Source organism: Mus caroli, chromosome 17 (assembly GCF_900094665.2).
Source record: "Mus caroli chromosome 17, CAROLI_EIJ_v1.1, whole genome shotgun sequence".
NCBI classification, from domain to species: Eukaryota; Metazoa; Chordata; class Mammalia; order Rodentia; family Muridae; genus Mus; species Mus caroli.
The window spans coordinates 76,314,919-76,338,615 of record NC_034586.1 but is presented as its reverse complement, the minus strand read 5'-3'; the positions used below and the strand labels follow the sequence as shown (position 1 = coordinate 76,338,615).

General features: G+C 42.5%; 1 protein-coding gene across 3 annotated transcripts in view; it reads left to right on the top strand.

Annotated features, from left to right (window-relative positions):
• Map4k3 (mitogen-activated protein kinase kinase kinase kinase 3) overlaps positions 1 to 23,697 on the top strand; it is a 156,240-nt gene that overhangs the window by 116,965 nt on the left and 15,578 nt on the right. For all 3 annotated transcript variants that reach the window (XM_021186158.2, XM_021186159.2, XM_021186160.2), the window contains 9 exons: positions 1,187 to 1,271; positions 3,668 to 3,747; positions 7,420 to 7,480; positions 7,556 to 7,673; positions 9,402 to 9,460; positions 11,089 to 11,192; positions 14,483 to 14,654; positions 18,988 to 19,056; positions 19,134 to 19,226. In XM_021186158.2, coding sequence (XP_021041817.1) covers positions 1,187 to 1,271; positions 3,668 to 3,747; positions 7,420 to 7,480; positions 7,556 to 7,673; positions 9,402 to 9,460; positions 11,089 to 11,192; positions 14,483 to 14,654; positions 18,988 to 19,056; positions 19,134 to 19,226 — 841 coding nt within the window. The remainder of the gene's footprint in view (positions 1 to 1,186; positions 1,272 to 3,667; positions 3,748 to 7,419; positions 7,481 to 7,555; positions 7,674 to 9,401; positions 9,461 to 11,088; positions 11,193 to 14,482; positions 14,655 to 18,987; positions 19,057 to 19,133; positions 19,227 to 23,697) is intronic.

Sequence of the window (23,697 nt, the reverse complement as noted above, 5' to 3'; positions counted from 1 at the left end):
TGTGTGTGTGTGTTCTCTGTGTGTATGTGTGCATGTGTGTTTCTCTGTGTGTGTGTGTTCTCTGTGTGTATGTGTGCATGTGTATTTCTCTGTGTGTGTGTGTTCTCTGTGTGTATGTGTGCATGTGTGTTTCTCTGTGTGTGTGTGTTCTCTGTGTGTGTGTATGCATGTGTGTTTCTCTGTGTATGTGTGTTTCTCTGTGTGTATATTTGTGCATGTTTGCGCGTGCACGTGTGTGTGTGTGTGTTTACACTTCTGTCACAGCACATTTATGGTAGTCATAGAACCACTTTTTGGAATGAGTCTTCTCCCACCATGTGGGATGTAAGAATAAAACTCAGGTCGCACTTAAGTGCCTTTGTGCCTTAAGTGCCTTAAGTGCCTTTGCTTGCTGAGCCGTCTACCTATCCTCAGATTGCTCCTTTTTTTAAAGAGTCTGTATATTTTGATTTTGAAGTATGTGTGGATTTTAAATCAACCCTGCATTTTTTCAGTTTACAGTATGAAAGTCGAGATGATTTTTTGTTGTTGCTGAGGGTTTTTGGTAGACGTGGTGGGTTTTTGTTGTTTCGGTCTTTGGTTTGTGGTGGTTGTTGTTGATTTGTTTTGGGGGGTTGTCTTGCTGTTTGTTTTTGAGAGAGGGTCTCTCTGTGTAGCCCTGACTGTCCTAGAACTCCTTCTGTAGACTGTAGGCTGGCCTCAACTAACAACAAAGACCTGCCTGCCTCTGCCTCCCAAGTGCTAGAATTAAAGCAAGCCTGGCCTCAAAGATGGCATTTTTATCATAACAGCAGACGTTTCCTTTGTGGAGATTATTTTCTTCTTACCTAAGAACATCATGTTGTTTTGATAGAGGGTGCTGATCCTTATGGGCAAGATATTTATTACACAGAATTGATTATTAGGATTGAATTATTTATTGTGAAATGACATAGGAAATATGAGATTTTTTTCTCTCTTGAAAAATTATTGTTGTACCAGGAAACTTTGTGTGTGACTATCAAAAAGTTTATTTTGAGTGTCCAGAAAAAGCTAGTTGGCTGACTATCTGACACATTTATCTCTGTAAATTTGAAGTGATCTTAATTTTAGTGTACCCTCGGGTCTCCCATATAGTTAAGCCTTCCATGTTATGTTAGGGACCGTTGTCTGTCACTGTTGTGTTGACCAGTCCTTATTTTTTCAGATGGGAGCGTGTTTTTCAAAGGTTTTTAATGGATGTCCCTTGAAAATCCACTGTGCCACATCTTGGATAAATCCAGACACGAGAGGTATCACTTCAGTGCCTTCTGGGGTTTTGTTTTGTTTTGTTTTTTCATGTTTGTTGGTGTTTTGCTTATTGTTCTGTGTGGGGGTGTCGGACCCCCTAGAACTGGAGTTATAGACAGATGTAAGCTACTGTTTGGGTGCTGGGAACTGAATGCAGGGCCACTGGAAGAGCAGCGACAGTATTTTTAAACATATTTTATTGAAGGAAATGGAGCTCTTAATTGCTGAGCCATCTCTCCAGCCCCAGTTCCCTGGTTTCTAGCTGCCCTTCAGTGAAGCTCTGAATTTCATTTGACTCATTTTCTTCCTGTCTTTCTCTAAGAGTTTTGCTGTGGGCTGGTGAGATGGCTCAGTGGGTAAGAGCACCCGACTGCTCTTCTGAAGGTCCAGAGTTCAAATCCCAGCAACCACATGGTGGCTCACAACCATCTGTAATGAGATCTGACTCCCTCTTCTGGTGTGTCTGAAGAAGCTACAGTGTACTTACATATAATAAATAAATAAATATAAAAAAAAAGAGTTTTGCTATTTTCTGTAAATTTAAGGTAAATATATTTATCTATACTCTCCTTGTAGTTTGATGTAGCAGTTAGCTGCTCATTGGAATTGCCTGACAGTCATGGTGTCAGGCCTCCCTTACTTTCTGCAGAAATGGTTCCTCTACTACTGCCCAGTGTGCTTACCCTCACATTCATGACTGAAAGACTTGGCCACTAGATATCCAGTGCCTATTGACTGTTTTAGAAGAGCTCTAAGCTGTAAAGGGGTCGTATTCAGAGTAATTCGGAGCTGAGCAAGGGCCTGGTGTTCTCTGTGCACACCTCCTCCCAGCAGCTCCCTTTAGCTGTGTGACACACCCATAGAGTCCTCGCCACACATGCTTACGTGGGTGTGCATAAGAAGACACACATGTATGTATTCTTCTAAAAGTCCAAGTTCCGTACTTTGATTTGACACTGAGATTCACTGCTCCACAGGCAGCTGATGCTCAAGCACTTTGGTTTAAACCCACTGCTGTCTGACCACGGGCCTTACGCCAGCACCAGTCCTCACCAACCTAAACCAGAGCAACCAGCACCAAACCTGAAACAACCCTGCACAGCTTACGAGTTCTCCTACGTTCTAAGTTACTCTTAGCATACTGTAGCTCAGCTAGAGATCAAGATGGATTCCTTTTTATATCTTAAAAGCAATCAGATAAAATGCTCACTACATTTCTCTTATCGCCTAGAAGTAGCCTCACAGATACCCAGGGGTTTTTGGTTTGTTTTTTTTATAATTTTTTATATATTTTTATGTGCATTGGTGGTTTTGCTTGCATGTATGTGTGAGGATGTTGGATCCTTGGGACTGGAGCTACAGGCAGGTTAGCTACCATGTGGGTGCTGGGAACTGAACAGTGATCAGGTCCCAGTCTGGTTGGGTGGGTTTGGGTTTGTTTTAAACCAACTCTTTAGCCCAAGCTGGCTCCAACCTCCTATCTGGTCACTTACGATCACGAACTTCTGGTCCACTTGTGCTGTGGACCTCCCAAGTGTTGTGATGACACGCCTGTGCCATCATGTCTAGTTTGTGTGGTGCTGGATCAAACCCAGGGCCTCTCCTGTGACCTCCGTCCTCACCACCTATTTCATTTAATTTGTTCCTCTGCCTTTCAAGTCCTAGATCCTGTGTTTTAATGATGTTAGTGCTTAAAGTAATGGCCAAAAATATAGTAGACTCTGAGTCACCATTCTATTGCTGTGAAGAGACACTATGACCACAACAATTCTTATAAAAGAAAGCACCTAATTAGAGGCTTACTTACAGTTTCAGAAGTTTAGATCGTTACCACGGTGAGGAGCATGTCAGCAGGCAGGGCACTGGAGCAGTCGCTGAGAACTGCATCCTGATCTACAGGCCAGGAGAGAGTCTCTTAGTCCTCGTAGTCTAGCTCTCCAGTGGTGTGCTTCCTTCAACACGGCCACACCTCCTAATCCTTCTAATCCCTTCAAACATCCTCACCCCGGTGACGCATTGAAATATCGGAGCCTATGGAAACCATTCTAATTCAGATCACCACAGATGTAAAAACAAATTTTAATTTGAGTTCGTTCTTAGCTTTCATGTTGTGTTACTTGCATGATCCTCTCTTTAGAGGACTTTAGAAAAAGTCCCTGCAGACTCTGGCAGTGAGTCTAGCAGCCCACTCCTCCAGCCTCCCGGGCACTGCCTCCTCAGTGCTCTGAGAATAACATTTGTGTATAACTTAGGTTATGAGGGTCTAATTCCACTTTGTAGTAAAACTTTAAAAATCACAATCTTTTTCAAGGGTAACACATTATTGAATTTTAGTTGGTGTAAACCTTTAAAGTATCTTGTTTATTGAAGTCAATTAATAAAATCTCTGTTATTTCAGACCAGTACTTGATATTTGGCGCTGAAGAAGGCATTTATACCCTTAATCTCAATGAACTTCATGAAACATCAATGGAACAGGTAGGCTATTATCTATATTTCTCTCTTGTTGTTTAAGTAGATATTAGAAATAAATTTCAGTTATGATTGGCGCTTCTTTTTTTTTTTGTAAAATATCCACGGAGCATCCATTTGCTACACACTGAAGAAGGCCACAGTCTCCTTTCCTACCCTTAGGAAGCTTACATTATAGTGAAAGACTGCAGCACTCACACTTGGTCGCTCTCTAAAGTTGAGTGTGGAATGTAGGCCACAGAGGCAAGTGTTGCGGCTCCCAAAGGAAAGGCTCCTCTACAGAAATGTCACAGCTCTGCTGTGGTAAAGGGAGGTTTTCCCCAGCGAAAGGTCTGCTCAGAGAGGCATCCTAGCAATCAGGAGCCAAGGAAGACCACAGCACAGCAAACCTCACCCAAGAGATTTGTTGTGAGGAGAAAACCCAGAAGAGAGAGAGCAGGGAACTGAACAGAAGACACGGCTTATATAGGATTCGAGGGTGGGAGTGGGATTCCCAGGGGGTCCTTGGATTGGGGGGTTTATGTGACCTGGTTTTGAAGTTCAGGGACTGGTAGGTTTCTCTGGCAAGCTCAGAGATTTGTGGGTTTTCTTGACCCTTTTGTCCTCCAAGCAGAACCTCCTGTGAGAGGTGTAAACAGTATGTTGGGATGGACCTTAAGTGACAGCGGACAAGAGGGATGAGGATGGAGCTGTGAAATTGTGTGGCATCTGGAGAACAGTGATTGAACAGTTTGGAGTCTAGAATAGTAACAATAGACTGCCAAACCCCAGAGCTTTCTATACCCAGCTGATGGTCAGAACTGTTTTAGAAATATATGTTTGTGGAATAGTGGGAGATGATGAGACTGTACTCAAAGGGTGAAGATGTGTCAAGTTCATACAGAGGGCTCAGTGGTTAAGAGCAGTTGCTACACAGTTGTGAACACTAGAGTCCAGATCTGCACACCCACAGAAACCTCTCAAATAACCTGTGATTCCAGCCCCAAGGGATCTCTTCCGGCTTCTGTGCACACAACCAAATGCCCACGCTTATACATGCACATACACTTATTCAGACACATGACACACAAAAACATAACACATTAATTAATAAGATACTTTTTTAAAGGTGCAAGGCTTGGGATAAGAGCACTTGCTGATGTTGCAGAGGGCCTGGGATTGGTTCCAAGCACAGTCATGGTGGCTCACAATCATCTGTAATTCCAGTTCCATGGAAAACAGTGCCGTCTTCTGGCCTCCCCAGGCACTGGGCTTGCAAGTGGCATGCATACACGCATGCAAGCTGATTCTCCTAAACATAACATTTGTTAAATAATTTAAATAAAAGGATTGTTGCCACTACCATCCATGGTCAATCCCTGAAACCCTCATAGGGGTGAAAGGAGAGAACTGACTTAACAAACGAAGTTGTCTTGTCTTCTGACTTCCATGGGATGTGTACCATATACATGCACCACACACACACACACACACACACACACACACATATACACACACACACATACACACACACAGTATGACAGCAAATATATTTAAGAAGAAAAAATACAGAGATGGAAACATTTTGGACACAGGAGCAGTAAACAATATGCAGAACTTGTAGTAGTGCTGTTGATAATAATGAAGATCCATGTAAAGCTAATGTGAAGTCAGGGCCTTCACTGGTAGAGCTCTTGCCTAGCATGTTCAGGGCCTTGGGTTCAAACCTCAGTGCTGCCAAAAAAAGAGATGCTGGGCCAAACACGGTGCTTACACACATTGTTTCCTCTCTTCAAAAGTCTCTGAGAGGTACATGCTACTTATAATATTTTTTTCTTTTTTGAGGGGTCGTGACCTAAGGTACATCCTAGGCAGGGACTGACCACTGAACTATACCCTCAAAACTATTATATAAGTATGGGTGTCTTTGCTGTGTGTGTATCTGCTCTATGGGTGCCCGGTGCCCACAGAGGCCAGGGAAGGATGTTGGGTCCCTAACTGGAGGTACAGGTGGTTCTGAGTCCCCGTGTGGGAGTTAAGAATCCTGCCCAAGCCTCCTCAAGAGAAGCCAGCGCTCCTAACCACTGAGCCACCTCCTCAGCCCTACATACTCCATCTTCCAGATAAGAATACAATATTAAAGTTATATATTTTATTAAAAATAAGAAGAAGACCATAAAAAATACAAAAGTAAGCTAACTGAAGTCACATAGTATTCAGGAAAGTAGAGATCTAGGCAAAATATTGAATGTACCCTTCTTAACTGCTGTGTTCTTTTATAAAACTGAATATTTTATCTAGAACCTAGCTCACTCACTAAAGGAAGCATTGATGATCTAGAAAACCTTTAGTATTTTTCAAGCCATAAATGCCAGCCATTGCCCTGTGCTGACCATTATGAAAGGCTTTGTGCTTTTTCCTGGCACTCTATATGAGTTCATTGACAATTACAAAACACAGTCCTGGGTTTGACACTAAAAAAGTACTAAGTTTGTGCTTGTGTAAAAATTACCCAGATCAACACTGATGAAATAGCCAGCCTCCTGCTGCTGTCCTCTAGAAGTCATAGCCCATCCTGCCTTGTGTCCTCAAGGCAGTCAGTAAACCCCCACTTTGGTTACAGCTCTTTAATGAAAAGCATAAAGAAGAGATGTGAGTAAAACCTGAATTTAAGACATAGTTGGCTATAGGTTCAGGGTCTAACTTCACAAAGAGGGACAAAAGGGATTTTAGTGTTTCATGAATGTACATCCCAAATAAGAAAGCCTCTACTTTCTTTTGTTTATTTGAATCTTATTGATAAAGATGTTTCTTTGTTTCTCTCTTCTATTATTACATTTTGTTATGACTCGGTGTGTTAATAAAGTAGTCTCCTTAGAGTCTCAACTGTTTCATCATCTCTCCATTCTTCCTATTCCCTACCCTCATCCCAGTCCATCTTGGAAAGACCCATAGGAATTAGCAGAGCAGGCCCAGCAAACAAGCTTGTTACATGAGGATAGAGTTGCCAGCCAGTGGTTAGGTGCAGAGTTTGGCCCACATTCAGAACTGCTTTGCCGGGTGTGAGTAAGGTCTGGGAACTGGCATTTCTAACACTGACCCGGGTGCTGCTGAGGCTGCTGGCCCTGGAGCCACTCTGCTGAGCACTGGTGTTTGTAGGTGAAACGTCTCCATCAGACCTGCTGTTGTCTGTCTTTAAAGTACATTGATTGGTTTTCCTTTGCCCTAATACTCAAACATCAGGCTTCCTAAGCTGTTCCCCATTTCTCACACACTGCATGGACAGATGGGTTCTTACATTTCCTCTCAACTCAGCTTTTGCAGTTTGCAAGTCTTCGTCATGGTCCCTCTCACTCAGCCTTTCTCCTGTGCAGACCTAGCTGTCAGTGTCTCTTGTTCTTCTACACCATGTTCCTTTTTGTTCTACATTATATATCTGCATGTACTTGATAAGTGCATTTCAAGAAGAGTGCATAGGAAAGAGTTAGTCGTTTAACCCCAGGAGCAAAATAAAGGGATGCATGTTATTTAAAATGCTTTTATTCTCTTTGGGGTTATATGGCTCTTCATTACAGACTATGTTGGAAGTGTACTTCTATTGATGTAGTTGTGGGCTGGCCTCTGGACATTCAGCTTACATAGTTCCTGTGTACTTCTTTATATAGCTGTTCCTTCTGTAACTTTGTGTATTTTTGTCAGCTGTTCCCCCGCAGGTGTACGTGGCTATATGTGATGAACAACTGCCTGCTGTCAGTCTCGGGTAAGTCTTGCTTCTGTCATCCTAGTGCACCTTGTTGCTGGTGACTGCTCTCATGCGCTGCTTATCTCTTCACAGGCAAAGCCTCTCAGCTTTACTCCCATAACTTACCAGGGCTTTTTGATTATGCAAGACAGATGCAGAAGCTCCCTGTAGCCATCCCAGCACACAAGCTCCCTGACCGAATACTGCCCAGGTACAGTGCGTCTGTCCCTAGAGGTCGCATGCCTACACAAGCACTTAGTCAAGAGACCACCGGTGAGGGTTTGGGCTGATAGAAAGTTTTCATTAAAAGTTGCCTAATGTATTCTAACAGGACCTTATTCATCATATTTTTGTCCTAGAATTGTTTTAATCTGTTTTCTGATTACATAAACATTTTCTACCTCAACTTTTGTTTCTGTCTTTTCTGCAAAAATAAAACTAATTTTTCATGTAATTATACATTAGATATACTGCCTTTGCTCTTAACATGCTTTGTCAACTTACATAAAGTGAATTTTTTCAAAGCACAGTTTCTAAGCCTAGAAAATCAAACTGATTTGTGGAATTAATGTTGTTTTGCATAGGGAGATAACAAGAGGGGAGGAGTTTTGCTTTTATACTTTGGGCATTTTTAATCATACTGAGCTCTCACATTTGTTGTATTAGTGGTCCTCATCTGCTGACCAAGCAGCCTGTGAAGTCAGATGAGAATGCAGCCAGTCTTCCTTCCTTCTCAGGATAGGCTGTAGAGCCAATGCCGAAAACCCCTAGCTTTCAGGGACCTGAAGATCTGTTGTTAACTGCTACGTTTATAGCATTTGAAGATTTTTTGTTCATTTGTGTCTACACACAAGCGTGGACACAAATCCTGAGAGCACATTTGGCAGTAATGGAACTCACCAATACTGAGGTTTCTGAGGTAGAGGTTAGAGTTGGGAGGCAAGAAAAGGTCCTGTCAGTGGCCACAGTAACAAGACAACTTGAAATTTTTTTCTTTTAGGATTGATTTTCATTTATGAGTGTTGTGTGTGTGCCTGTGTGGGTATATGCACCTGAGTGCAGGTAGCTGCAGAGGCCAGAAGAGGGCGTCAGATCCTGTGGCGCTAGAGTTACAGGTAGCTGTGATGGATCTGACATGGGTGCTAGGATTGGAACTCAGATCCTCTGGAAGCGAGTACATGTTCTTAATTGCTGAGCAGCAGCCAACAAGGCAGCTTTTCACACAGCTGAAGCCATCACATGTGTGGGAAGACCCTCTCCCAGCTTCCAGTCTCTCCCCACTTCTGTCACTGTTCCTCTAGTAAAGCAGAGTTACTGATGCAGCTCACTGAATGCTGTCTGTCTGTAACCTGACACACTAGGGGTGTGCCATGAAGACTGCAGCTACTTCTGTGTATATGTGTAGTTTATTATGTATATACTTATGTGTATACTTGTAGTTTATTATATTATATATAAGATATATATTATATAATAAACTACATATAGCATATATATACTATATACACATATGTGTATATATGTGTATATAGTATATTTATCATATATATAGTTTATTGGCTCTGCATTTAAAAAAAAATCCTACGGTTGTATTCTTCTGAATTCAAAAAACTTCATTGTTTTGTTTTGTTTTTAACTAAAAATCTAATCCATTTGGAATTGATGGGGACCTAACAAAGGAATCCAATATATTTTAACTTTTTAAATATTTGTGTGTGTGTGTGTGTGTGTGTGTGTGTGTGTGTCTCCCATCAGACTTGGTAGTAAATACCTCTCTTTACCATTGAACCATTTCACCATCCTCCTTATTTCTACTTTAATGTGGACTTAACAGCACTCATGTTTACCTCATGCTTTCCCCAATGGCCTGTGGCAGCATCTTTGTGGTGAGCACTTTGCTTGCCTGTGTCTTATTATATTCTTCTCCATTTACATTTAGGAAATTTGCTGTATCAGCAAAGATTCCTGAAACCAAGTGGTGCCAGAAGTGCTGTGTGGGTAAGTAGACTCCAATGCCGTGTGGCTTTCCTGCGTGGCCGAGTGTAAGGAGCCCCTCAAGGCTCACGGTCTATAGGAGGATAGTTGATGGCTCTGATAAATGGAGAGAGACAGTGGGGTAACTTTCATCACAGGAAATAAGCACGCCATGTCCATGCCTTAAGGTTATGATGATAGCAGTGTCCCTGTGCACAGACCTCTCGAGTATATTGCTCTCCCACCTTTATAACAACTCGTTTTCTGTTTACACCTAACAACAACAAAAAGCCCACAGTGTTCCCTGCTGTTGTCAGAGGGAAGCCAGCACACCGGGTACCCTGCAGGTCTGTGGGAAGCACGCTAAACACGGGCGGCAGCTGAGAAGGGAGGGCACCTGGGCTGGGCCTGCCGAGGATTCCCTGTGAGTAACTGGAGAAGACACTGAGCAGGGTGACATAACTATGCAGGGAATGAATCTCAATGAATCGCAGCCGTGTAAGCTGAGTACCGACACTCACCTTAGCTGGATGCAGGCAGCAGAGAGATGGTGCGTCCATCTGAACATACAGGTTGGTAGATGAAGACTAATGTGGACGTGAACCATGTTCACTGTATCACAAGAGCAAGCCAAGCTCGACAGGAGCAGTGCAGAGCCAAGAAGAAGATGACATCAGAGACTGAGGCTGGGTGGAAAGCTCAGCAAAAATCAAAGCAGCTGGCTGGGACAGACGGGTCACAGGGCTGCTGCGGACTTGCTGCCGTGAGTGGCAGCTAACCAAGTACTTGGCCCTGTGTGAGGATCAGGACTTTCTTCTTCCTTGGGCCCACTTTACGATCTGGGCTTCTCTGTTGGCTTTGCCCGGGTAGCATTGTCCCTCTATGTCCCTCTGCCTCATAGCTCTTTAAAACCCAGGTGAAGTTAGGGGATTTTGTCATCGTCCTTTCCATGGTTTTCAGAAACCTCCTTACTCCTATGTATTTACATTAGATCTTAAATGTAAGAAAAGTTCAAACACTTGAGGCAGTTCAATTTTATTATTTGCAAGTTGTATTATAAAATCTTACTAGTGCCTGTAATATTTTCTAGTGTTATGAAAGGGATATAATAAAAAAAAGAGATAAGCAAATACTTTATTTTCAGAAGCCAAAAATATAGCTTCTGTACATTGCTGTGAAAAGCACTGTAACCACCTGAGTTTGCACAGCATCATTTGACAACTTCTCACCAGTCACCTTGGCCCTTTCCTTCAGGATGGTGCGGCCTCGGGTGCCGCTGTACACATGACCCCTGATAGTGACCAGCAGTCTCATTCGTGCATGTAAACAAAAGCTTTTTTTTTGGCTTTTTGAGACAGGGTTTCTCTGTGTAGCCCTGCCTGTCCTGGAACTCACTCTGTAGACCAGGCTGGCCTCGAACTTAGAAATCCGCCTGCCTCTGCCTCCCAAGTGCTGGGATTAAACAAAAGCCTTTAAGTGCTGGGACACTCTCACTATTTCCTGAAGCAGTCTTTCTCATTGACTATAATACCAGATTATTAAGACATGGCAGCCTGCATTTGACTTTTTGTAGTCTGTTTTTGGGCCATAAGAACTGTTATTGTACGGATTTATGTTCTAGGAAGGCTGACGTTTCCTTTTTGCCTTTTCAGTGAGAAATCCTTACACGGGCCATAAGTACCTGTGCGGGGCGCTTCAGACCAGCATTGTTCTATTAGAGTGGGTTGAGCCAATGCAGAAATTTATGTTAATTAAGGTAAGTATTCATGACATCTGTAGTACAAACCCTTTGTTAGACTTGCTCTTCTCTTATTTCCGCTAACTCTCAAGTGTGTGTAGACTGGAAGTTATGCGGTGGCTGCATGGAGGTTCTGAAAGAACCCAGGGATGGTGGTGAGGGACTGGAGCGAGCTCCCTGGCGTTCCCGTGACCTTCGGGAGACTGGGTTTTGTTGAATCTTCTCTAGGATCTTTCAAGGAGGATCTAGGTCTGATTTTGCATCCCTGCAATCCTAGCACTTGAGGGGAACAAGGCAAAGGGATCTAGAGTACACGAGACCCCAGCTCAAAAAAAAAAAAATCACTACACAAAAATGCTTTACTCCAAAGCCTGAAGGAAAGTAGCCTTGTTGATGATGCCTTGTGGAATGCAGCCTACTTATGGCAAAATCCATTTTTTCTCAGCTTCTCCTCTATCTTGCCTAGTGTGAAAAGTATGCCTTTCCCTGGTGGCGCGTGAATATCTATACAGTTGAGTTTTCCAGTCTCCTCCTGCCTTTCTTCCTTATTCTACTTGAGCTCCACCCTTACTGTTCCCTCCATTCTTGACCTCTATAAATCTGTGATGTCAGTTAGCCACACACATTGAAAGGATAGTTAAGCTTTAGCGTGAATAATCTCTGCAGGTCGTTTAATGTTACAGTGTGCAGGATGTCTGGGCTGTGGCTCAGCGAGGAAGATGCTTGCTGTTCAAGCTTGAGGCCCTGAGTGTGAATTACCACTTCCCCTCCCCCTGGCAAGGAAAAGCAGGACACAGCCATATGCAACTGTGTCTGCCCCCAGCACTGGGAGAGTCACCACCCACACACACAACACACACACACAACACACACATAACACATGCAGGAGGGAATGTGTGCTCCTAGATGCAGTAAGCCACAGGTTAGCCCTCTGTGGCTTCTCTTTCCTAAGTGGACAGCACTGGAGAGCCTGGCCTGACTGATTGCTGAGGCCTATGGCCAGCTTTCTGCAGCAGGAGTCAGTGCACACCCCGCTCTCCTCCAGGAGGGTCTCATGCCCCTTTCCTGACATTCTTGAATGTTCCTTGCTCTTTGTGCTTCATGACTTCTGTGCACTGTTCATTTTGTTTGTGGATTTGAATTTATTTAGCTTTCTTGGCGCTTCTATAGTGTGACTGCTTATTAGGTGCATTCAAATATATTCCTTTGCTTTCTATATCCTTTCATCCTCTTGGTGGCATGTTGGACAGTGTTTGCATCATTAGGCCACATTTTTTTTTATCATAAACAAGATTAAATTAAAGATCTCTCCAGCACCTATGTTCTTACTCTAAAGAAAGCTCAGTGCTGTTTGCTAGAGTAAGTCACATGTGAGGGCCACTCTCTAAATCAGGAGCCCATGCTGCTGTGACATTTGCACTCAGCCTAATCATTAGAGGAAGCCAAATGCACACGGAGACAAAACCTGTTGACTTCTTACATGCTAAGAAGAAAGAAAGAAAGAAAGAAAGAAAGAAAGAAAGAAAGAAAGAAAGAAAGAAAGAAAGAAAGAAAGAAGAAAGAAAGAAAGAAAGAAAGAAAGAAAGAAAGAAAGAAAGAAAGAAAGAAAGAAAGAAAGAAAAGAAAAAAGAAAGAGAAAAGACCCAGAAATATCATTCTGCCTACTTCATTGATCTTAACTTCATCTGGAAGATTCTTTAAGTTCTTTAAATTGCCTGATCATGAATATGAAACGTTGGGCTGAAGATGGCTCAGCCATTAAGGAGCTCCATGGAATCCAACACCTCTGCCTCCTCAGGCACATAATTAAAATTTAAATTTTTTAGAAAAATATGGTAGGTTAGGGTCTGAAGAAATAGATCAGTGGTTAGGAGCACTAGTTATTCTTCCAGGGGACCCATGTTCAATTCCTAGCACCTCTAGCCATCTGTCTTAGGGCTCTCTAGAGTCACAGGACTTATAGAATGTCTCTCTCCACATTGAGGGGATTTACTGTGACAACTTACACGTTCCAGCGGAAGGTGTGGCCCAGATTAAAGGTGAGTTCCTGAGTACCACCACTCTTGGATCTGGGACCAGTTTTTTATCTTTCCACTTCACATGTGTGTGGGTGGGTGTGTCCCTAAGTGTGACAGTTCATCTTCTGGTAACAGTAAGAAGTAGGATCAGAAAGTAGGTTCAGTGTAGTCTGCTCACGTGCAGCGTTGTGTTCAGTGGCTGCGTAGCTTGTTTGTTCCCTTTCCTTGCTCTTGTTTTATGTTTTGTGTGTTCTGTGTTTTATCCCTGTGGCTGCTGACAGCCAGTTGGATGTTTCTGAGTTCTTCTCACTTTGATGTAGCCTCCTGTGAGTGCCCACCCTTGTCCTGTAGATTAACTCAGGTATGGTGGAGTCATGTGTTCAACATTACTGGCAGCGAAGTGAACCAGAGTGGCTGTTGTGATGTCTGTTCCCACCATCCCTTGCTTGGCTCTCATACCACTCCACCTCAGCCATTCTGGTGTTTTGTTCCTGGCTATTAATGAAGTTCATCTTTTCTTTTCTCTTCTCTTCTCTTCTTTTCTTTTTTTTTTTTTTTTACGTGAGAAAGTCTTATTATGGGGGAAGGGGGCAAAGGAAATGACAGAGACGAAGGGAGAAAAGAAAGAAAAAAGAGGAAGTTCGTGTTTTCTATTTCCAGATCTCCAAACTGAGAATGTATTTGTTTTGGTTTTTTTATAGCAACATGAAAAATAATTTAAAGTTATATAAAAAAAAAAAAGTGTCATTGCATCAGAGTTCCTATGCTGATGAAGTGACTTGAGCTAGGAGGCAGATTTCTTTAGGGTGTTGTATTCATGTTTAAAAGAGGCAGTGTGTGCTGGTGGATGTCGCTGCCTGTCCTCCATGTTGGCTGCAGTGTGTGCTGGTGGGTGTTGTTTGTCTGTCCTCCATGTTGGCTCGTCTGGAAAGGAAAGCGGGTAACTGGAACTGAAGAACTGAGATGGGAGACCAGGGACTGCCACAGGAGCTGGATCACACAGGCCCGGCCCGGCACTCAGCTCCTGGACTTCATTGTCTAGCTCTCAAGAGACAAGGCTAGCAAGATTCCTTCCAAGCACTAAAATACAAAAACTGTGTCATTTTAATGTAACATTAATAAAGATACTTTGAACTTCAGATTTACCTGCACAGCTCTAAGTTCCTGGAGCAAGAAGCAGTCTTGAGAGCAGAAGCCTCTCCTGCATCTGGGGAGGCTCAGACCTCGCTGCTGCTCCCCTTGGGCAGTGTGACCTTAGTCCCTCTGCTCAGCGTATCTGTCTCTCTCCAGCACATAGAGTTTCCCATGCCGTGCCCACTCCGGATGTTTGAGATGCTGGTGGTCCCTGAGCAGGAGCACCCTCTGGTCTGTGTTGGCGTCAGCAGAGGGCGAGACTTCAACCAAGTGGTTCGGTTTGAGACGGTCAATCCAAATTCTACCTCGTCGTGGTTTACAGAGTCAGGTTTGTGATTACTATGCAATTGTTAACAACAATGCCAGAGGTTGATGTAAAAGCAGTGTGTGTTCTATGTGTCCGAGCAAGAAAAGCAGTCTTAAGTGATGTGGCAGGAAGTATCAAAAACCGAGAACCGGCTCATTCTCGAGCTTTAGGAATGAGGACAGCATATGGGTAAGATGTAGCTGCTAGAGTTTCCCACTATCATGGCTGATTTGCATTTTGTCTCATGGTTTCAAACGCTGTCAGACACCAAGGCAGAGAAGGCCTCCTGGAACAGAGCAGTTCCCAGTATTGGGAGCACGAGATGAGCCCCCATTGAGGCCAAGTCAGACCAGACATGAAGTAGGTGCCAAGCCATTACCATTGATGAACTTCCATCAGGGAGTCTCTTGCTTCCTAAGGCTCCCACAGCTTCTCAGAATAGCACCACCAACCAGCTGGGAGCAAGAATGAAACATGAGGGGCCAGCAAGAATGCTCAGTGAGTGAAAGTGCTTGCTGCCCAGCCTGATAGCCAGAGTTTTGTCCCAGAGCCCCACATAGCAGAACACTGACTCCTGCAAGTTGTCCCTGGCCTCCACACCACCACACTGTAACTCTCATGCACACATACAAGTAAATGCATTTAAAAGACATGAGCCTATTGAAGACATTTTAGATCCAGACCATAACTGTACATATTTATTAAATGCCTCTCATAGGAAAACGTGCCTTGCCATAAAATAAGGAGCTACCAGCGTGGTCTTTTGATTTTGAGGATTGTATTACTCAAAGTTACACACTTTAGGTAGCTGTTTATTTCAAAGGCCACAACATGTCTAAGTAAGCTCTGGTTGCTTCTGTAGGCTGCTGGTGTGGCTGGGTAGTAGAATGCATATTTAGTGCACAAAACCCAGTGTGTGGGGCTGCAGAGATGGCACAGCCCAGAGGAACACACACTGCTCTTGCAGTGTGCTCCCTATCACCCATGTGAGACAGCTCACAACTGCGTGTAACTCCAATTCCAAGGGATCCAGTACTTTCTTCGGCCTCCAAGGGAACCTACGTTCATTTATACAGGGTTCCACACATATATGCATAATTAAAAATAAAATATTAAAGAGCACACGTGCGTACAGAGAGAGTGTGTGTGTCAGAAGTTCAACCCCAAGCTCTCTCTTCCTCCCTCAAATACGAAATCACACTCATTCCTGGTAATTTTACTTGGAAATAGCTGTATTAATATGACCAACTGAGTCATGGCTCTCCCAAACCACGGAATCGTTTAGCACATGAGCAAATATTGTTAACATTTTGATAGTGCTGCCCGTCTCTTTCGCACTTAGTTTTAGAGTTTCAGAGGCCAGTTGCTTGGCGCTGCTATTTACATAAGGGCAAGTCTTTCTGAAACGCGTGCTAGTGAGCACTTACAGCTGCCGGGGCAAGTCTGACGGGGTGCACACACCAACAACCCCACCACTTCAGAGGCTGAGTCAGAAAGATGGGATTTCTGGGCTAGCCTTGGCTACTTCACAAGGACCTTGTTTTAATTTTTTTAAAAAATAGACATTTCATAACATTGGTATTTTCAAGCATTTATATATAATTTTAAGTGGTATAGATTTAATTTTTTCCTTATTTTTTAACTCCAGTTGCCCTGTCTGTATCACCAGTTAATTTTATCACTTTAATCTCTGTCACTTTAGTAAGGATGTCAATATAAATGGTCATTGATTGAGCAGTTAGTGCAGGCCAGTGCTTCCCAAATGTGAGCTTACGTCAGAGCACTCCTAGGCTCTGGATCCTGAGTGTTTCCTTTGGTCCGCCCGCAGTCAATGATGCTGAAAAGGTGGTCACCATACTTTAAGAGCATATGTGTTAGAGTGGAGAGATGGCTCAGTGGTTAAGAGAACTGGCTGCTGTCCAGAGGACCTGAGTTCTATTCATGGCACTCATATGGCAGCTCACTGTAACTCCAGTTCCAGGGACTCTCACGGCTTCCTCAAGTACCAGGCAGGGAAGTGGTGTACAGGCATACAGACATATATGCAGATAAACACCTATAACACATAAATAGTAATCTTCTTTCAATTCATGTGTACACAAATCTCAGACTGATAGGAAAGATGCCTTCAGAGGGAAGCCACAGTAGACTGTGAGTGCGGGTGTCTCCTGTAGCTGTGCTCTTGCACTTGATATTGCTAATGAAACTTAAGTGATTTAAAGTTAAGATACTTAATTACTATTTCTGAAGTATTTGTGAGAACTTGTGAAAATGGTTCTTATATAATTTATTTCTCAAATATTAAATGTATGTTGTCAAGTTAGTGAACAGACACTTCCTTTATAGCAACTAACCCTAATTACCTTATAAGTGTTGGGTCCATATAGTTTTCTTACAGAAATTTGATTTTAGCTTGAAACTTGTATTGTACTGTAGCAAAATAATAGAAAGAAAACTTTAGTTTTGTGGTAAATAGATCAGATTGAACTCTCACACTTAAAAAACATGAGCTTCCAATATCTTATCTTTAGTTTTTAAACAACCTATTGATGGTGAAAAGCTCCTTTTACGTTTTTCTCTTTAAAAATACTGTAGAGCCAAGTGTGGTGGTACGTACCTGTAATCCCAGCACTTCGGAAGTGGAGGCAGGAAGATCAGGAGTTCGAGACCAATCTGAGCTACATAGTGAGTTCGAGGCCAGCCTGGACTACATGAGACCTCCCACACAACACACTCATATACTTGAATATACACACACGGACACCTAAGGGATGTTTTGTTATGCAGTAGAGAATGCACACTTCATATGGGAAATGTGAAACTGTTTTCTAGCAAGGCATGTTAGGCATGAGTTTGTGGGAAGTCTATGAAACTATTAATAACAAAAAGAGTAAGCAAAGGCACAATGGCTCACAAGTGTAACCCAGCACTCAGGAGGTGGGAGCAGGAAATTGTTGGAAGTTAAGACCAGCCCAAGCTACATAAGTTACAAGCCAGCCTGGCCTGAAGAGTGACACCTGTCAGAGAAGTGGCTGGGGATGGGGCTGAGGAGGAGGAAGAGGGACAGGGCACAGAAGAGAGAAGCATATCTTCCTCCTCAAAAGATGACAGACGCATTCACCACACATTGGAAGCCGGGGTATCACAGCACACTGAACCTGAGCAGGCGTCCTCACAGACACTGTTGAAGGCAAGTTCTTTGCAGTGGTACGAGGCTTCTCTGTGGCTTTCCCAAAGTCTCTCACATTATCATTCACTGTCTGCCTGGTGAGACGGCTTGACACACCTGCTTCCCAGCTTCATCTGACTTAACAGGAAAAGGTTGCTGGATGAGAAGTAGCTTGCTGTCAGTCCATCTCAACAGTGCCTTAGTTCTCTGAAGTATAATTTTAAACACACTCTAATTGTTAAAAGAAAGGCCTCATTTCCTGACCAGACCTTAAAACAGCTCCTTCCAAGAAACTTCACATGGCTTATTGAAGGATTTCCATAAATACAGAAATCTCTCTCTGAGGTCAGGAGATAAGATATAGGGGATGATTTGGGCTTTTAACTTCTATTACCCCAGATCTCTTACACTCTAACTCGAGAGATTATTAGCCAGGTGCCAGTGTTCCTTAAGATAATTCAGTCTTGGGGATGGCTCAGTGGGTACCCTGCCGCCATGCAAGCGTGGAGACTCGAGTTTGGCTCCCTGGTGCCCACATGTTGTGCATCTGACCTGGGTGTTGAGGAACAGTCAGGGCAGCTATGGGGACTGGTTGGCCAGAAAGTTTCAGGTTCAGTGAGAGACCCTGTTTCAAAAAAATGGGAAAATGATGGAAGACACCCAAAGTTGACCTCTGGCCCACACAGAGCCAAAGCAAGCATAACACACATGCACCATATACATATACATCCCACAGACACATGAGTTTCTGAAAAAAAATGCTTCAAATTTTTAACTTACATATAGTTAAAAAGTAATTTTTTAACTCTTCAGTTCTTTGATTTAATCCACACTGATCACATGAGCCAACACTTACTTACATCTGGTGATGTTCAAAGCACAGCCCAGATGGTCTGAGTTTAAGATGGCCAGAACTGTAACTTACAAGACAGGACTCCTCGTTTCAACTGTAAATGTAAATATCATGCTCATTAGCAGTCTAACTGAAGGGCCGGCTCTGCTGTACCCATTGTCCACATCAGCGTCAGAACACGAGCATCCCAGTGCAGCTCAGCAAGAGATGTCCACCCACTCCAAATGCAGCAGCCCACAGTTCCTTTGTTTGTTGTTGTTTAAGAAAAAATATATCGTAAGTATTGTAGATTTATGTAACTATCCAACTGTATTTTTTTGTGTGTGTTGTAGATGCCCCGCAGACAAACGTCACTCATGTGACCCAGCTGGAGAGAGACACCATCCTTGTGTGCTTGGATTGTAAGTCTCTGTTTGTGGGTGTCTGCTGAAAAGATTGCTCTTCTCTTACTCGTGAGTGACTTCTGGTTTTCCTCTAGGTTGTATAAAAATAGTGAATCTCCAAGGAAGGTTGAAATCCAGCAGGAAATTGTCATCAGAACTCACCTTCGATTTCCAGATCGAGTCCATAGGTGAGGCATTGTTTTGTATTTCTTTACATCATGAACTGTTTAAAAATATTTATGTGATAGTTCCTGACGTTGTAAATGTACACTACTGTTACAGACTTTAATTTGGATATAGTAACTAAGCTGCTGCTTACAAGTTCTTTAAGTGTGTGTCGAAGTCAGATGCACCGTGAGTGTCCCCATCCTTGCGGGAAGGCAATCTCGGAATTTACATTTTCTCCAGAACCCTATAGGTTGTTCCCTGTAAGCATTTAGAATGTGGCGCTTGTCTCTCCGGCTGTGCTGTTGCCATTGCTGCCTGCTGCTCCGAGAGTTCAGCCAGGAGTAGTGATGCGTCCCTGGAGCCCCAGAACTCAGGGGACTGAGATAGGAAGATTGTGAGTTCATGGCCAACCTGTGCCACATAGCAGTTTCTAGTCCAGCCTCAGAAACCTACAAGACCCTGTCAAAAAAAGAAAAGAAAAGTTGCTTGTTGCCATTTTCGCATGAACCTTATGTTCTATGGTGGGGTTTCTGACAGTGTCTTTGTTAGGGCTCCATTGCTATAAAGAAACACCATGACCAAGGCAGCTCTTATAAAAGGCAACATACTTGGGGCTGGCTTACAGGTTCAGAAGTTCAGTCCATTATCATCATGGTGGGAACCATGGCAGCATCCAGACAGGCATGGGACTGGAGGAGCTGAGAGTTTTATGTCTTGTTCTGAAGGCAGACAGAGAAGGCTACTTTCTTCCAGGCAGCTAGGATAAAGATCTCAAGCCCACCCCCACAGCTCCTAATAGTGCCACTCGCTGGGCATTTTCAAAGCATCACAGGCAGGATCAGTAAAGTGCTGAGAAGGTAAAAAATAGCAATGAAGCGTGGTGCTGGGGGAAACGAAGCCGAATGCACTTTACATGCACAAGCATTGAGTTTGGGGGTTGAGGTTTTCGTGTATTTTACCAATGAAATCTTTTTTTTTTTTTTTAAATGTACATTCACTGGCAGAGAGTAAGGCCAGGAGCAAACCGTGTTTGTCAATACAAGCATAAACAGAAAGGGGAATAGGACAGGGGGAAGGGCCAGCACAGAGCCATCTGTAAATGGAAACTTGGGGCTTGTGTGTGCATGAGAAAGCGAGGCTAGCACTGTTCATTTTCTTTAGGAAACAATCAAATTTCTTCCTCACAGTTACACTGTATCAAAAATGTAAATATAAAACTGATGTCTGGACACGAGCCTTCTAGTCTCCATCAGTGTGCCAGAGCTGAGGATGTCCCACAGCCCTCCATGCCCAAATCCCACCTGGAGAGAGCTAGTCTCCAAGGAGTGCTGTCACTTCTAAGTTCACAGATACGACCACAAATTTTGTTCCAATAACTTGCCAAAGAGGAATCTACCAGGAGCCCACAGGACACAGGAATGTTGAAACAGCCAGGGAGAGAATCCTTCCAGAGCCATTCAGTGCCCCGGAGCTAACCCAGTGACACAGCTCTCTACTCCCAAATCCTGCCCAGACAGAACTAATCTCCAAGGAGTGCTGATATACCTAAGATCAAAGGTTCACAGACCCACAGGAGGGACAATCACCAGTCAGAGATAGCAAGACCAGCTAACACGAGAGAGAACCACATGGCAAAGGGTAAGTGAAAGAACATAAACAACAGAAACCAAGACTACCAGCATCATCAGAACCCAGTACTCCCACCGCAGCAAGTCCTAGATACCCCAACACACCGGAAAAGCAAGATTCAGATTTAAAATCACATCTCATGATGATGATAGAGGATTTTAAGAAGGACATAAATAACTTCCGTAAAGAAATACAGGAGTACACAGGTAAACAGCTTGAAGTGCTTAAAAAGGAAACACAAAAATCCCTTAAAGAATTACAGGAAAACACACCCAAACAGGTGAAGGAATTGAACAAAACCATCCAGGATCTAAAGATGGAAATAGAAATGATAAAGAAATGGCAAAGGGAGACAACCCTGGAGATAGAAAACCTAGCAAAGAAGTCAGGAGTCATAGATGCAAACATCATCAATATATTACTAGAGATAGAAGAGAGAATCTCAGGTACAGAAGATAGCATAGAAAACATTGCCATAACAGTCAAAGAAAATGCAAAAAGCTCCTAACCCAAAACATCCAGGAAATCCAGGAAACAATGAGAAGACCAAACCTAAGGATAATACAGATAGAAGAGTGTGAAGATTTCCATCTTTAAGGGCCAGTAAATATCTTCAACAAAATTATAGAAGAAAGCTTTCCAAACCTAAAGAAAGAGATGTCCATGAACATACAAGAAGCCTACAGAACTCCAAATAGGCTTAACCAGAAAAGAAATTCCTCCCATCACATAATAGTCAAAACACCAAATGGACAAAACAAAAAGAATATTAAAAGCAGTAAAGGAAAAAGGTCAAGTAACATATAAAGGCAGACCTATCAGAATTACACCAGACTTCTCAACAGAGACTATGAAAGCCAGAAGATCCTGGGCAGATGTCATACAGACCCTAAGAGAACAAAAATGTCAGCCCAGGCTACTATACCCAGCAAAACTCTCAATTAACATAGATGTAGGAACCAAGATATTCCATGAAAAAAACAAATTTACACAATATTTTTCTAGAAATCCAGCCCTACAAAGGATAACAGAAAACTCCAACACGAGGGAAACTGCCACCTAGAAAAAGCAAGAAAATAATCTTTCAACAAACCCAAAAAGAGATAGGCATACAAACATAATTCCACCTTCTAACTACAAAAATAACAGGAAGCCAACAGTCACTTTTTTACTTAATATCTCTTAACATCAATGGACTCAATTCCACAATAAAAAGATGTAAACGAACAGACTGGATGTGTAAATAGGACCCAGCATTTTGCTGCATACAGGAAACATACTTCAGTGACAAAGACAGACATCACCTCAAAGTAAAAGGCTGGGAAAAAATTTTCCAGGCAAATGCTTCCAAGAAACAAGCTGGAGTAGCAATTCTAATATTAAGTAAAATTGACTTGCAGCCAGAAGTTATCAAAAAAGATAAGAACATTTCATACTCATCAAAGGAAAAGTCTACCAAGAAGAACTCTCAATTTTGAACATCTATGTTCCAAATGCAAGGGCACTCACATTCATAAAAGAAACATTACGAAAGCTCAAAGTACACATTGTACCTCACACAATAATAGTGGGAGACTTCAACACACCACTTTCACCAATGGACAGATCATGGAAGCAGATACTAAACAGAGACACAGTGAAACTAATAGAGGTTTTGAACCAAAGGTATTTAACAGATATCTATAGAACATTTCATCCTAAAACAAAAGAATATATCATCTTCTCAGCAACTCACAGTACCTTCTCCAAAATTGACCTATAATTGTTCACAAAACAGGCCTCTACACATACAAGAAGATTGAAATAATCCCATGCCTCCTATCAGATCACTACGGACTAAGGCTGCTCTTTAATAGCAACGAAAACAACAGAAAGCACACATACACATGGAAGCTGAACAGTACTCTACTCAATGATAATCTGGTCAAGGAAGAAATAAAGACTTTTTAGAATTTAATAAAAATGAAGGCACAATGCCCAAACTTATGGGACATGGTGAAAGCAGTGCTAAGAGGATAACTCATAGCTCTGAGTACCTCAAAAAAGAAACTGGAGAGAGCATACACTAGCATCTTAGCAGCACACCCACAAGCTCTAGAACAAAAAGAAGCAAATACATCCAAGAGGAGTAGACAGCAGGACATAATTAAACTCAGCTGAAACCAACCAGGTAGAAACAAAAAGATCTATATAAAGAATCAATGAAACCAGGAGCTGGTTCTTTGAGAAAATCAACAAGATAGATAAACCCATAGCCAGACTAACCAGACGGCACAGATCCAGGATTGAAATTAACAAAATTAAAAAGGAAAAGGGAGACATAACAACAGAAACGGAGGAAATTTAAAAAATCATCAGATCCTGCTACAAAAGCCTGTACTCAACAAAACTGGAAAATCTGGATGAAATGGACAATTTTCTAGATAGATACCAGGTACCAAAGTTAAATCAGGATCAGATAAACCATCTAAACAGTCCCATAACCCCTAAAGAAATAGAAGCAGCCATTTAAAGTCTCCCAACTAAAAAAAGCCCAGGACCAGATAGGTTTAATGCATAATTATATCAGACCTTCAGAGAAGACCTAATACCAATACTCTTCAAACTATTCCACAAAATAGAAACAGAAAGGGGAGAGAGGAGGGTGTTTTTTCGGAGAGGAGACCAGAAAAGGGTCTTTACATTTGAAATGTAAATAAAGAAAATATTCAAGAAAAAAAAGAAAATGAAATAACAAAAAGAACAATTAATTTCATATACATTCATAACTTGCACATGTGCTTTATTAATTTATTAAAAGAAATTATCAATCTTTAAAAATAGAGTCCTAGGGCTACAGGCCTCATCCAGCCGGATCAGCAC